The sequence below is a fragment of the Hemibagrus wyckioides genome, linkage group LG21 (genome assembly GCF_019097595.1).
Source record: "Hemibagrus wyckioides isolate EC202008001 linkage group LG21, SWU_Hwy_1.0, whole genome shotgun sequence".
In the NCBI taxonomy this organism is placed as follows: Eukaryota; Metazoa; Chordata; class Actinopteri; order Siluriformes; family Bagridae; genus Hemibagrus; species Hemibagrus wyckioides.
Window position 1 is genome coordinate 8,131,729 of NC_080730.1, and position 12,540 is coordinate 8,144,268.

The 12,540-nt window shown below is 41.7% G+C and overlaps 1 protein-coding gene across 1 annotated transcript in view; it reads right to left on the minus strand.

Moving 5' to 3' along the window:
• cers5 (ceramide synthase 5) overlaps positions 1-7,437 on the minus strand; it is a 32,062-nt gene extending 24,625 nt beyond the window's left edge. The window contains exon 1 of the mRNA XM_058373494.1: positions 7,062-7,437. Coding sequence (XP_058229477.1) covers positions 7,062-7,234 — 173 coding nt within the window. The 5' untranslated portion in view covers positions 7,235-7,437. The remainder of the gene's footprint in view (positions 1-7,061) is intronic.
• Positions 7,438-12,540: the final 5,103 nt, after the last annotated feature.

The window sequence follows — 12,540 nt, forward strand, 5'->3', positions numbered from 1 at the left end:
GCATTAGAAACAACATTCCATGCCTAACCCACTTATCTCCTCATGCATCAGAGTCTCTCCAACGTGCAGAATTAAAAGATCTTCTTAGATCTCAGCAAAATGCATTTTTATCAAGAATCTGATGACACTGTACACTGTGGGTATTATCTCAGAGAACTATCGCAGCTTCCCTCGCAGCAATCTCGTGAGTGTGTGCCTCATTCTTGGGAAATAAAGACAAACAGCGTGCTGGTGTGGGCGTCTCAATAGAAGAAGAAGAAGAAGAAGAAGAAGAAGAAGAAAAAGAGTTTCTTAATTTGAACCACAATGTGAGTGTCTCAAAGAGCGTGTGTACTTGCGTCAGCTTAGAAACATCAGCCGACTTCATGGATGAATCACACCGTTAAAGCACATATTTCTTTATTGTATATAGGCTGGAGGAAACATTCAGGATCATGATACAATAGCAACTAAAAATATCACTGGGATACAAACTCAAACTTAAGATCTGTTATGTAAAAAGATGTTACGTGATTTTATATGTTTATTGCCATGTCTGCTGTTTATATTATACACTATACTGCCAAAAGTTTTGGGACGTCTACCTTTACATGCACATGAATGTAATATGGAGTTGGCTCGCCCTTTGCAGCTATAACAGCTTCATCTCTTCTAGGAAGGATTTCCACACGGTTTAGGAGTGTGTTTATGGGAATTTTTGACCATTCCTCTAGAAGCACATTTGTGAGGTCAGGCACTGATGTTGGACGAGAAGGTCTGGCTCACAGTCTCTGCTCTAATTTATCCCGAAGGTGTTCTATCGGGTTGAGGTGAAGTTCCTCCACACCAAACTCTCTCATCCATGTCTTCATGAACCTTGCTTTTTGAGAGCATGAAATTGTCCAAAATGTCTTGGTATGCTGAAGCATTAAGAGTTCTTTTCACTGGAACTACAGTAAGGGGCCAAGCCCAACCCCGGATTCAATGATTTGGAGAGGTGTCCCAAAACTTTTGGGCATATAGTCTAAATCATCAATCATTTCATTAAATCTCTGTTTGCTCTACTGAATAATCTGGCATGGATACTGTACATTTGTGCCTGCTTTAATCATAAAGACCTTCCTCTACTGCCCTGTGCTGTGTTCATCCCAGGAACCTTATTTGCAGTATGCTCATACTAAACATCCTCTCAACACACATGTACACCTCTACACTGTAATGATTTATAATCTCAGTATCTTGTGTCACCCAGAAGAGGTTCCAGCCTGGATTCATCCTCAAGAGAGGTTTTTCCTGTGACTGTCACATCTGGCTTGCTAATTAAGTATCTAAATCTACATTTGGATTTCTGTGAAGCTGCTATTTGTAAGCGCTATACAGAAAAAAACAATTTTTACAGCTAACGACTGTTGCCATGTTTTCATTTTTGATTATATAATAATATTAAATATAAGTTTTATATTTAAGCTTATAAAGCTCATTATCAAGCTGCTCAGCATGTGTTCTGGATACTTAACAGCATTTAACAATGATTCTTATTACTATTATACTGACTCAAAAACACTGATCAGGCATAACATTATGACCACTGACAGGTGAAGTGAACAACACTGATTATTAAATTGTGATGGCTAGACCACTGGATCAGAGCATCTCCAAAACTGCAGCTCTTGTGGGGTGTTCCCGGTCTGCAGTGGTCTGTATCTATCAAAAGTGGTCCAAGGAAGGAACAGTGGTGAACCGGCGACAGGGTCATGGGCGGCCAAGGCTTCTTGATGCACGTGGGGAGCGAAGGCTGTCCTGTGTGATCCGATCCAACAGACGAGCTACAGTTGCTCAAATTGCTGAAGAAGTTAATGCTGGTCCTGATAGAAAGGTGTCAGAATACACAGTGCATGACGGGTCAGGGCTGTTTTGGCAGCAAAACGGGGACCAACACGATATTAGGCAGGTGGTCATAATATTACGCCTGGTCAGTGTATAAAAATGGGTACTGGTATGGCTAGCTGACTGTCTAATGCCTCACCCCCTACAGAGCGCCAGCGGACATCTGTTGCTATGGTTACGCTGAGATTATTGGCCTTCACTGTACTTGTCGATTTTACATCCGAGCTTTCCTGTACAAATGATATGGAGGGGAGTCCCAAAACATTTGGTAACATGAGGTCCTTAAATTTAATATTTAGTAGATTTTCCAAGATTTTCTTTGGTGAGATTTAAGAAGAATCCTAAATATGTATTTTCTAAGTAAAACAGCATACAGAAGATAATTACTGTGTAAATTAGTCTTAATTATAGTTGTTTGTTAAATAATGTTAATAGGAAGAGAAAATAATCACATAACATCCTAAAATAGAAAGCTATTAAATCGTCATAGCACGTCAGTATATTTTTCACAGCTTGTGGTTCAGGGCTTCAGTATCTGTGCCAACGTGGTGTCTAGGCCTGACCTCGTTCTTTAGCTCTGTCATCATCTTTCATTTTTCTTATTTGTTTAAAGTGGAGATATCAACACAGGACGATTAGTAGGTGACCCCAAAGAGAGAGCAGCTGAAAGACCATAAGAACAAATGAGATCTTTTCCTGTTATAGTTTATGTTGTGCTTTCGGAGATGCTTTTCTGCTCATCATGGCGGTACATGCTGGTTATTTGAGTGACTGTAGCCTTCCTGTTCACTTCCTCTGACTTCTCTCACCCACCTGTCCTTTTTAGCACCAAACCCTCAAGACTGTAGTGTGTGAAAGTAATACTGCAATACTTAAATAAATAAATAAAAATAAAATAAAATAAAATAAAATAACCATGCCACGGTCAATGTGACTGAGATTACATTTTTTCCCAGTCTGATGATTGATGTAAACTTTAACTGAAGTTCTTTTATTTTAGCTTTTATTTTATTGCTTTTTATTATTTTTATTTTATTGATTTTTGCTTTTATTTTATTTTACTACTTTTATTATTTATTTTATTTTATTTTATTTTTCATGCATTGTGAGCTACCACATAATTGCCTGACCGGATAACTGCATGCTCGAGCAGGTGTATCGGTGTTCCTAATAAAGTGAACAGTAGGCTTACAAGCTATTGACCGAATTGCGAATGAATATTTGACCGGATCTACTTGAGAACAGGAATTAACGCAGCTGGTCAGCGACCCAGAAACAGGCCCTATCTTGACCATGGACAGACTTTTTCGATTACTCAGGGCTTAGTGTGCATGTGAAGGAGTTGTTACCACTGATAAATAAATAAATGAGGGAGCGAGAACGGACTGGCTGAATGCCAGGGGCCTGAGGGGAAATGCAGCTCCCCAGCTGGGTATTAGAGCTTCCAGTGTCGTTCCTCATCACTCGCTCCCCAGTCACCTAGCTAAAGCCACATCAATCCTCTTTAGACCAACTAAGCTAATTGGACCGCCGAATAAGACGACGCAGCCTGAAACATCCGGAGCTGAGTCACGGCAGGGGAGCAACATGAACTCCAACAATGGTGACGGAAAAGACAACAAGAATCTAAAAAGACCTGGTGTCCTCAGCGGTAAACATCAGGTGACAGCGGGCCCAGGGGAGGAGGGGGTGTGGTAACAGGAACCATGCTGGAGTAAGCAGTTAGGGTTAACCGTTGAGGTTAAAGTGACTGGCCGTGGGTTAAAAAGAGGGTGGAGACCTTATTCACATAAGCTCAGAGTTTCAAAATAGATTCCTTATGTATCAGATTTACTTCTAGGTCTGTGTGTGCGTGTGTGTCTGTGTGTGTGTGTGTGTGTGCGTTTGATTATTGAGCTGAATGAGTGAATAGTGGTGGGAGTGTGTGATTATTGGGCTGGGGGTGTGATTACGTGTGTGTGTGACCATGTGATTACTGGTGTGTGTGTATGTGTGTGAGATTATTGTTACTGGGCAGGGTGTGTGACTGTATGATTACTTTGAGTGTGTGTATCTATAAGAGTGTGATTATTGGGCTGGGGGTATGATTATTGGAGAGTGTGTGTGTGTGTGTGTCAGAGAGAGAGAGAGAGAGAGAGAGAGAGAGATTATTGGAGGGAGTGTGTGATTATTGGAGTGTTTTGGGGGTGAGTTCATGAAGATTATTAGAATGCATTGAGAATAACTGCAGTGAACATGTGATGATTTTTTTTGTCTACATGAGTAATGATTTTTGGAGTTAGAGTGTGATTTGTGGGGTAAATGAGACGATTTGTGGGGTGAGTATAATGATTTGTGGGGCGAGTGTGATGATTTATAGGGTGAGTGTGGGGTAAGTGTGATGATTTGTGGGGTGAGTGTGATGATTGGCGGGGTGAGTGTGATTTCTGTGGTGTGTGTGATGATTTATAGGGTGAGTAATGATTTGTAGGGTGAGTGTGGGGTTGTTGTGATGATTTGTGTGGTGAGTGTGATTTCTGTGGTGATTGTGATGATTGGTGGGGTGAGTGTGATGACTGGTGGGGTGAGTGTGATGATTTATAGGGTGAGTGTAATGATTTGTAGGGTGAGTGTGGGGTTGTTGTGAGTGAGGAGGTGATTATTTTTGGGCTAAGTGCGTGATGATTATTTGTGTCAGTTGTGATTCAGAACTTAGAATGAAAGTATATGTTGAAGTATGCACTTGAGTTTACACAGAGTTCCTCAACACTTTGTCAGAGAGACTGGTTCACCCGGCTAGGTTAAAGAAAGGCCATACTGCGCATAGTTTCAGAGAACAGTAAAATACTGCACATACCCGACACCACTCTGAGATTTTATACAACCAGTGGAACCTGACTCGAAACTGTCAGAACACTCCACTCTACAGGAAGAGCAAGATAGCATCAGCATCACTAACTGGTTCCTTGAGGAAGTATTTCTTAGCATTAGACAGCCATGGAACCCGCAGGCATCACACTGAGGCATCGACATTTTAACAGCAATGCTGGTTTTAATATGAAACATTAAGCATCCCTTCAGCAGAATAATAAGCTCAGGCATTAAGAACGTGTGTGATTATTGGTCTGTGTGTGTGTGTGTGTATACTGGTGTGAGCATATGATTACTGGTGTGTGTGTGTGTACTGGTGTGAGTGTGTGATTATTGGTGTGAGTACTGGTGTAAGTGTATGATTACTGGGGTGAGCATATGATTACTGGTGTAAGTGTATGATTACTGGTGTGAGCGTATGATTACTGGTGCGGTACTTGAGTGGGTGTGTGATTATTGGTGCGAGTTCTGGTTTGGATGTGTGATTATTGGTGGGAGTACTGGTGTGAGCATATGATATCTGGTGTGTGTGTTTGTGTGTGATTATTGGTGTAAGTATATGATTACTGGTGTAAGTGTGTGATTATTGGTGTGAGTACTGGTGTGAATGTGTGATTACTGGTGTAAGTATATGATTACTGGTGTAAGTGTGTGATTATTGGTGTGAGTACTGGTGTGAATGTGTGATTATTGGTGTAAGTATATGATTACTGGTGTAAGTGTGTGATTATTGGTGTGAGTACTGGTGTGAATGTGTGATTATTGGTGTAAGTGTATGATTACTGGTGTGAGCATATGATTATGGGTGTGTGTGTGATCACTGATGTGAGTGTATGATTAATGGTTTGAGCACTGGTGTAAGTGTATGATCACTGATGTGAGTGTGTGATTACTGGTGTGAGCCTATGATTACTGGTGTGAGTGTGTGATTACTGCTGTGAGTGTGCGAGTACTGGTGTAAAAGTGTGATTATTGGTGCAAGTGTACCAATGATTATGGGTGTGTGTGATTATTGTGATCAGTGGTGTGAGTGTGTGATCAGTGGTGTGAGTGTGTGATCAGTGGTGTGAGTGTGTGATCAGTGGTGTGAGTGTGTGATCAGTGGTGTGAGTGTGTGATCAGTGGTGTGAGTGTATGATCAGTGGTGTGAGTGTGTGATCAGTGGTGTGAGTGTGTGATCAGTGGTGTGAGTGTATGATCACTGATGTGCATGTGTGTGATCACTGATGTGCATGTGTGATGAGTGCTGTGAGTGTGTGATCAGTGGTGTGAGTGTGTGATCAGTGGTGTGAGTGTGTGATCAGTGGTGTGAGTGTGTGATCACTGAAGTACTGGTGAGACTGTGATAATTGGTGCAAGTACTGGTGTGAGCGTCTGCTTTTTCGCTCTCGATCAAAAATCTGGATTCTAATGTGAATTTCATTTTCAGGTGTGAACACACAACTCGGATTTAAAAAAACTGATCCATGTAAACAAACCCTGTAGAAACATGCATATTCAAAACATGCATGCAAACAGAAACCGCCATGTAAAATGAAGTACAAAATAGGTCTTATAACCAACTTGCCCGCTCCAGACCACACTGATTTTGCATATGTCTATATAGATCCTCATTGTTCGGGACAGCAAACAATAGACATATTGGTGATTTAATACACATCATTCCCTGGAGCTTCTCCAGCAATTATTATGGCGGAAGACTCAGGAGCACTCAGGAGTGGTTAGAAGGGAAAGAAGTCAAATTTACACAAATAACCTTACTCCATACCTCTTAGTTAATCAACCGGATAAGGCTTGCTGGTATGTAAATTTTGCTTCTTGGCTAGTGAAGCTAACGAGTAATGGAAACTCAGGGCCATCAATTAGCATCATGCAAACTGCATCAATGACCAGCATGACTGAAAGCATGTTATCTTTATTTTTTAATTAATACTTTTATTTATCTACATACATATATGTTGACATGCCTTTCATAGTAAGCCACATACTTAATTAAATGAATCCAATAATATCTGTATCAGGCCAATAAATCAGAGCCACTTCTGTTAGATTCTCCCGCACTAAATAGGGTGCAGAAATAGTATACGAAATAATGCACACAGGTTGCCACGACTAGCATACTTGCGCACTTTTTAGCACGTTAGTATGAGCTGGACTGATACTATATCGAGTACACTAAAATCGACGTAGTCATTGATGGCTAGTTAGCTTAGCCAAGCTTAGTTGTATACCGCCCCCTTTATTTTTCCACTCCTTCTTCCCCCTTTAGTGTGTTTCACTTAAGCCGGTTTGACAGGCAATTGGGAAGCTTTTATTTATTTATTTATTTTAGAAAATTGACATACCTTTCGAAAAATATCCTAACAGCGAATATGCCCAAGGCCAGCGGGAAGGCATTGAGTAAGTGTCCGGCTCTTGGGTAGTCCACCCCGGGCGCGGGTTTCGCCAGGTCCGCCCAGCTCACGTTGTGAGGAAGCCAGAAATCCTCGCTCCAAAACCAGGCTGAGAGAGCAGCCATGTTACGGGGGAAAAAAATTAAATAAAAAAGAGCTAGGTCTTGGAAAAGGATGTGTAAAGTAGCTAGGTAAAGAAAGAAAAAAATAATAAACAATACGAAGGGGGTTTAGTGGAACTATTCACCGCCCCCTTTTACTGTGCACAACAGCAAACGTGTACCGAAGTGAAGCTCCATCGACAGCTGCTTTCCACACCCGTGCCAGGTTGCCAGATTGGAACGAGGGTTTTCGGTTTGGTTGCCGAGTTGGATTTTTTTCACCCCTACCACAAATATCATGTTTACGCTTGGACCGGTAATGGAGACTGTAGCTGCGTCCAGAAAAGAAAGACGTACTACACACTATACACCGATCAGGCATAACATTATGACCTCTGATAATAACGCCGATGATCTCCTCATCATGGCACCTGTTAGTGGGTGGGATATATTAGGCACCAAGTCAACATTTTATCCTCAAAGTTGATGTGTTAGAAGCAGGAAAAATGGGAAAGGATTTGAGTGAGTTTGAAGAAGGGCCAAATTGTGATGGCTGGATCAGAGCATCTCCAAAACTGCAGCTCTTTTGGGGGTGTTCCTGGTCTGCAGTGGTCAGTATCTATCCTGTAAGTATCCTTTAAGGCCTGTATGAAGGCCCCACCTCGCAGCTTACAGGACCTTATGAATCTGCTGCTGACATCTTGGTGACAGACACCACAGCACACCTTCAGGGATCTAGTGGAGTCCATGCCTCGACAGGTCAGGGCTGTTTCGGCATCAAAAGGGGGACCCCCAAATGTACGTATTGCGCCGCCGCTATCTTTAGTAGAATACGGTGATTTTTTAAAAATGTTGAAAAACTAATTTAAAAGACATTTCTAAGATGTCTTGTCCATCATCTTGTCATCCATCTTGAAAATAATGTATGAATAAAATTTATAAAGACAAGTTTTTTCTGTGTGCACGTTTTGTATACTTTCAGTCATCGCCACTACTTTATTTGTAGCTGTAATGTTAGTACCTGTACAACAAGCAAGGTCCATAATGTCCATAAAGACATGTTTTGTCGAGATGGAGTGGAAACCTACAAAGAGTCCTGACCTAAACCCCACACTGAGATGTACTGGACCACCATCTGCACCCCAGGCTTCCTCACCCAACATCAGTGCCTGACCTCCCTAATTCTCTTGTAGCTAAATGAGCAAATGCCTTCATTGATGCTCCAAAATCTAGTAGGTCCCATCCTTGGAGGTGATTATAACAGCAAAAGTTGGACTAAATCTGGAATGCTTTGTTTAGAAAGCACATACACGCATTTGGCCATATAGTGTTCACCTAATGTCTGGAAGATGCCCTGGTGATTGACTAGCATCCCATCCAAGGTGTATCCCGCTTCACACCCATTGTTCCATAGACATAAGCATAGGCATGGGTTCCAAATCCACTACCATCCTGACTAGATAAGTGGTTACAGGATGTGAGTGAGTGAGTTAAATACACTATATTGCCAAAAGTATTCGCTCACCCATCCAAATAATCAGAATCAGGTGTTCCAATCACTTCCATGGCCACAGGTGTATAAAATCAAGCACCTAGGCATGCAGACTGTTTTTACAAACATTTGTGAAAGAATGGGTCGCTCTCAGGAGCTCAGTGAATTCCAGCGTGGAACTGTGATAGGATGCCACCTGTGCAAAAAATCCAGTCGTGAAATTTCCTCACTCCTAAATATTCCACAGTCAACTGTCAGCTGTATTATAAGAACGTGGAAGTGTTTGGGAACGACAGCAACTCAGCCACGAAGTGGTAGGCCACGTAAACTGACGGAGCGGGGTCAGCGGATGCTGAGGCGCATAGTGTGAAGAGGTCGCCAACTTTCTGCAGAGTCAATCGCTACAGACCTCCAAACTTCATGTGGCCTTCAGATTAGCTCAAGAACAGTGTGCAGAGAGCTTCATGGAATGGGTTTCCATGGCCGAGCAGCTGCATCCAAGCCATACATCACCAAGTGCAATGCAAAGCGTCGGATGCAGTGGTGTAAAGCACGCCGCCACTGGACTCTACAGCAGTGGAGACGCGTTCTCTGGAGTGGCGAATCGTGCTTCTCCATCTGGCAATCTGATGGACGAGTCTGGGTTTGGCGGTTGCCAGGAGAACGGTACTTGTCTGACTGCATTGTGCCAAGTGTAAAGTTTGGTGGAGGGGGGATTATGGTGTGGGGTTGTTTTTCAGGAGCTGGGCTTGGCCCCTTAGTTCCAGTGAAAGGAATTCTGAATGCTTCAGCGTACCAAGACATTTTGGACAATTCCATGCTCCCAACTTTGTGGGAACAGTTTGGAGCTGGCCCCTTCCTCTTCCAACATGACTGTGCACCAGTGCACAAAGCAAGGTCCATAAAGACATGGATGACAGAGTCTGGTGTGGATGAATTTGACTGGCCTGCACAGAGTCCTGACCTCAACCCGATAGAACACCTTTGGGATGAATTAGAGTGGAGACTGAGAGCCAGGCCTTCTCGTCCAACATCAGTGTGTGACCTCACAAATGCGCATCTGGAAGAATGGTCAAAAATTCCCATAAACACACTCCTAAACCTTGTGGACAGCCTTCCCAGAAGAGTTGAAGCTGTTATAGCTGCAAAGGGTGGACCGACGTCATATTGAACCCTATGGATTAGGAATGGGATGTCACTTAAGTTCATATGCGAGTCAAGGCAGGTGAACGAATACTTTAGGCAATATAGTGTATATAGTGATATTGATTAAAAATCAATCCTGGGTTCTCACTCTATCTGGCAACCCATACACACGTGATAAGGATGAGGAAGTGTTCTGCTCAGGCAGTTTATTGAGTGAGAAATCCTCCAGGGGGAGACTGTGTGCATCAAGAGAGACCACACTCTGCTGTGAAAGTGAACAGAGCAGATGTATTAGACTGAAATGCTGAGCTGTGTGTGCATGTATAAACTGCTCATGATCTTAATTCTAGATAAAGATTTCAGATAAAGTGACTAAAATGCTTCATTAATAGGGCACGAATGGCAGGAGCTTCAGTCACAAGCACTGGCTTATGTTTCACTAGGAAAACATCACAAAGCTGACTTCCTATAAATGTAGATTTATGGGAAAGACATAAATAAAGAGAGCTGGAAGTTAGGGTTGAAAGCGCACACTGATGCACGTGATGCTGACTATGATGCTCATGTGTTAGTGTAGCAAGTGAGGAAATACATAACTGTTCTTTATGTGACTGAAAATCTCTAATGCAGGATGTTCAATTGTTTAAAAAGCTACAAAGAAAGTAGTATTAATATTACAGCTGAGTTGCAGTGCATCCGTTTTTTTTTCATTACAAAGACGATTACACAACTGCGAGTTCACGGCTGTCAAAACCACAGGCAGTGGTCTAGACATACATGAAAAAAAGTGATACGCTCATCCTTCACCATATTCTAAACAATACATAGTGTATGTGTTGAGCATTATGCTGTCTGCAAGGTCACAGGCTTATATAAATGCGCTTGTTCTAACATGCTACTGCTTCTATAATAACAGCTAATGCAGGGGGACTTGAGTGCGGGTTGTACTTTCACTGTTAATGTAACACTAAGACTACAGAGCTGTTATTTAACAATGAAAAAGTAATACTCATTGATAGAGTGAGGTTTAGGAGGCATTCAGGTTACAGTTATATAAAGAGCAGGGTTAGTCCTTTGTAATCGTCAGCTAGTTTTCCACCATAGGAAAGTTTTCACTTTCTTAGTAACATGATAAACCAAATTGAGAGAGGTTTAAAAAATACAGAGGTAGATGAATGAAATATCAGCTGGATATAGATTCATTTTCATCCATCCATCTATTCTCTATATCACTCATCCTAAACAGGCTCATGTGGAACCTGAAGCCTATTCCCAGGGGACTCATGGCACAAGGCAGGGATGCCAAGTCCATCACCCAATCGCATACACACTCACACACGCTACAGATCATTTAGTGATGCCAATCAGCCTACAATTCATCTTTGGACTGGGGAAAGAAACTGGAGTACCCAGAGGAAACCCCTTAAAACATATAGAGAACATGTACCCAGGATGGAGGCAGGAATTAAAGCCCTAACCCCAGCGATGTGAGGAAAATGAAATAACCACCATGTTTTATTTACTAATAATTTACTGTAGTATTAGTAGAATAAAATTGAACTCCTATAACAGCATGCTGCTAAGTGTTTTAGACTGTATTTAGGTTTCTTCAGTAATTTAAACATGCTCCAGGTCTTTATTATACGCTGATAAAATGAACTAGTATGAATCATAAATAGCATAAAAGTAGCCAATATATGAAGTAAAAATTAATGGATTGATACTTCAGTTAGTCTGGCATAGGACAGATATGGTTCTTTCTCGTCTTCAAATCATTGAATTCAGGTGTTGTTTTTCAGGAGTTGGGCTTGGCCCCTTAGTTCCAGTGAAAGGAACTCTTAATGCTTTAGTATACCAAGACATCTTAGACAATTTCATGCTCCCAACTTTGTGGGAACTTTGAGGCCCCCTTCTGTTCCAACATGACTGAGCACCAGTGCACTAATCAAGGTCCATAAAGACATGGATGAGCGAGTGTGGTGAACACCTTTGGGATGAATTAGAGCGGAGACTGTGAGCCAGGCCTTCTCGTCCAACATCAGTACCTGACCTCACAAATGCACTTCTAGAGGAATGGGCAAAACCTTTCACCATAAACACACTCCTAAACCTTGTGGAAAACCTTCCCAGAAGAGTTGAAGCTGTTATAGCTGCAAAGGGCTGTATTAATTTTATGTGCATGTAAAGGCAGATGTCCCAAAACTTTTGGCAATATAGTGTAGATTACATTTCTGTCTATGTCAAAAGAGAAATCTTCCAAATCTAGGGACATTTTGCAGATCAAAAGACATTGGTACACCACGCCATGGCTCTAATTGTAGGAACCATACAGAAAAATAAATTTGTTGGTGCTGCCCCCTTGTGGAAATTGTAAAAACTGCAGCTGATGAGTTGAAATACTGATCCATCTTCTGTTATTATGCATAAATCTCCCTTCAAATCTTTTGCTGGCTCATGCAAGTTTAGATTCATTTAGTATCTAAGTATATTATTAAAAATTGGATCTACCCAATAGAGCCAATCAGAGGCAGAACATTTCACGACCATGATATGACAATAAGATATGCTAAATAAATGACTGAATGAATTGATTCTCTGCAGAACCAAAAGGCTTATTGATATTTGAGATATAACAGAATTTGAGGTCTTGTGGGTCGTCCTTACTGTTCACTGGTCTTTCCACACTCCTCTA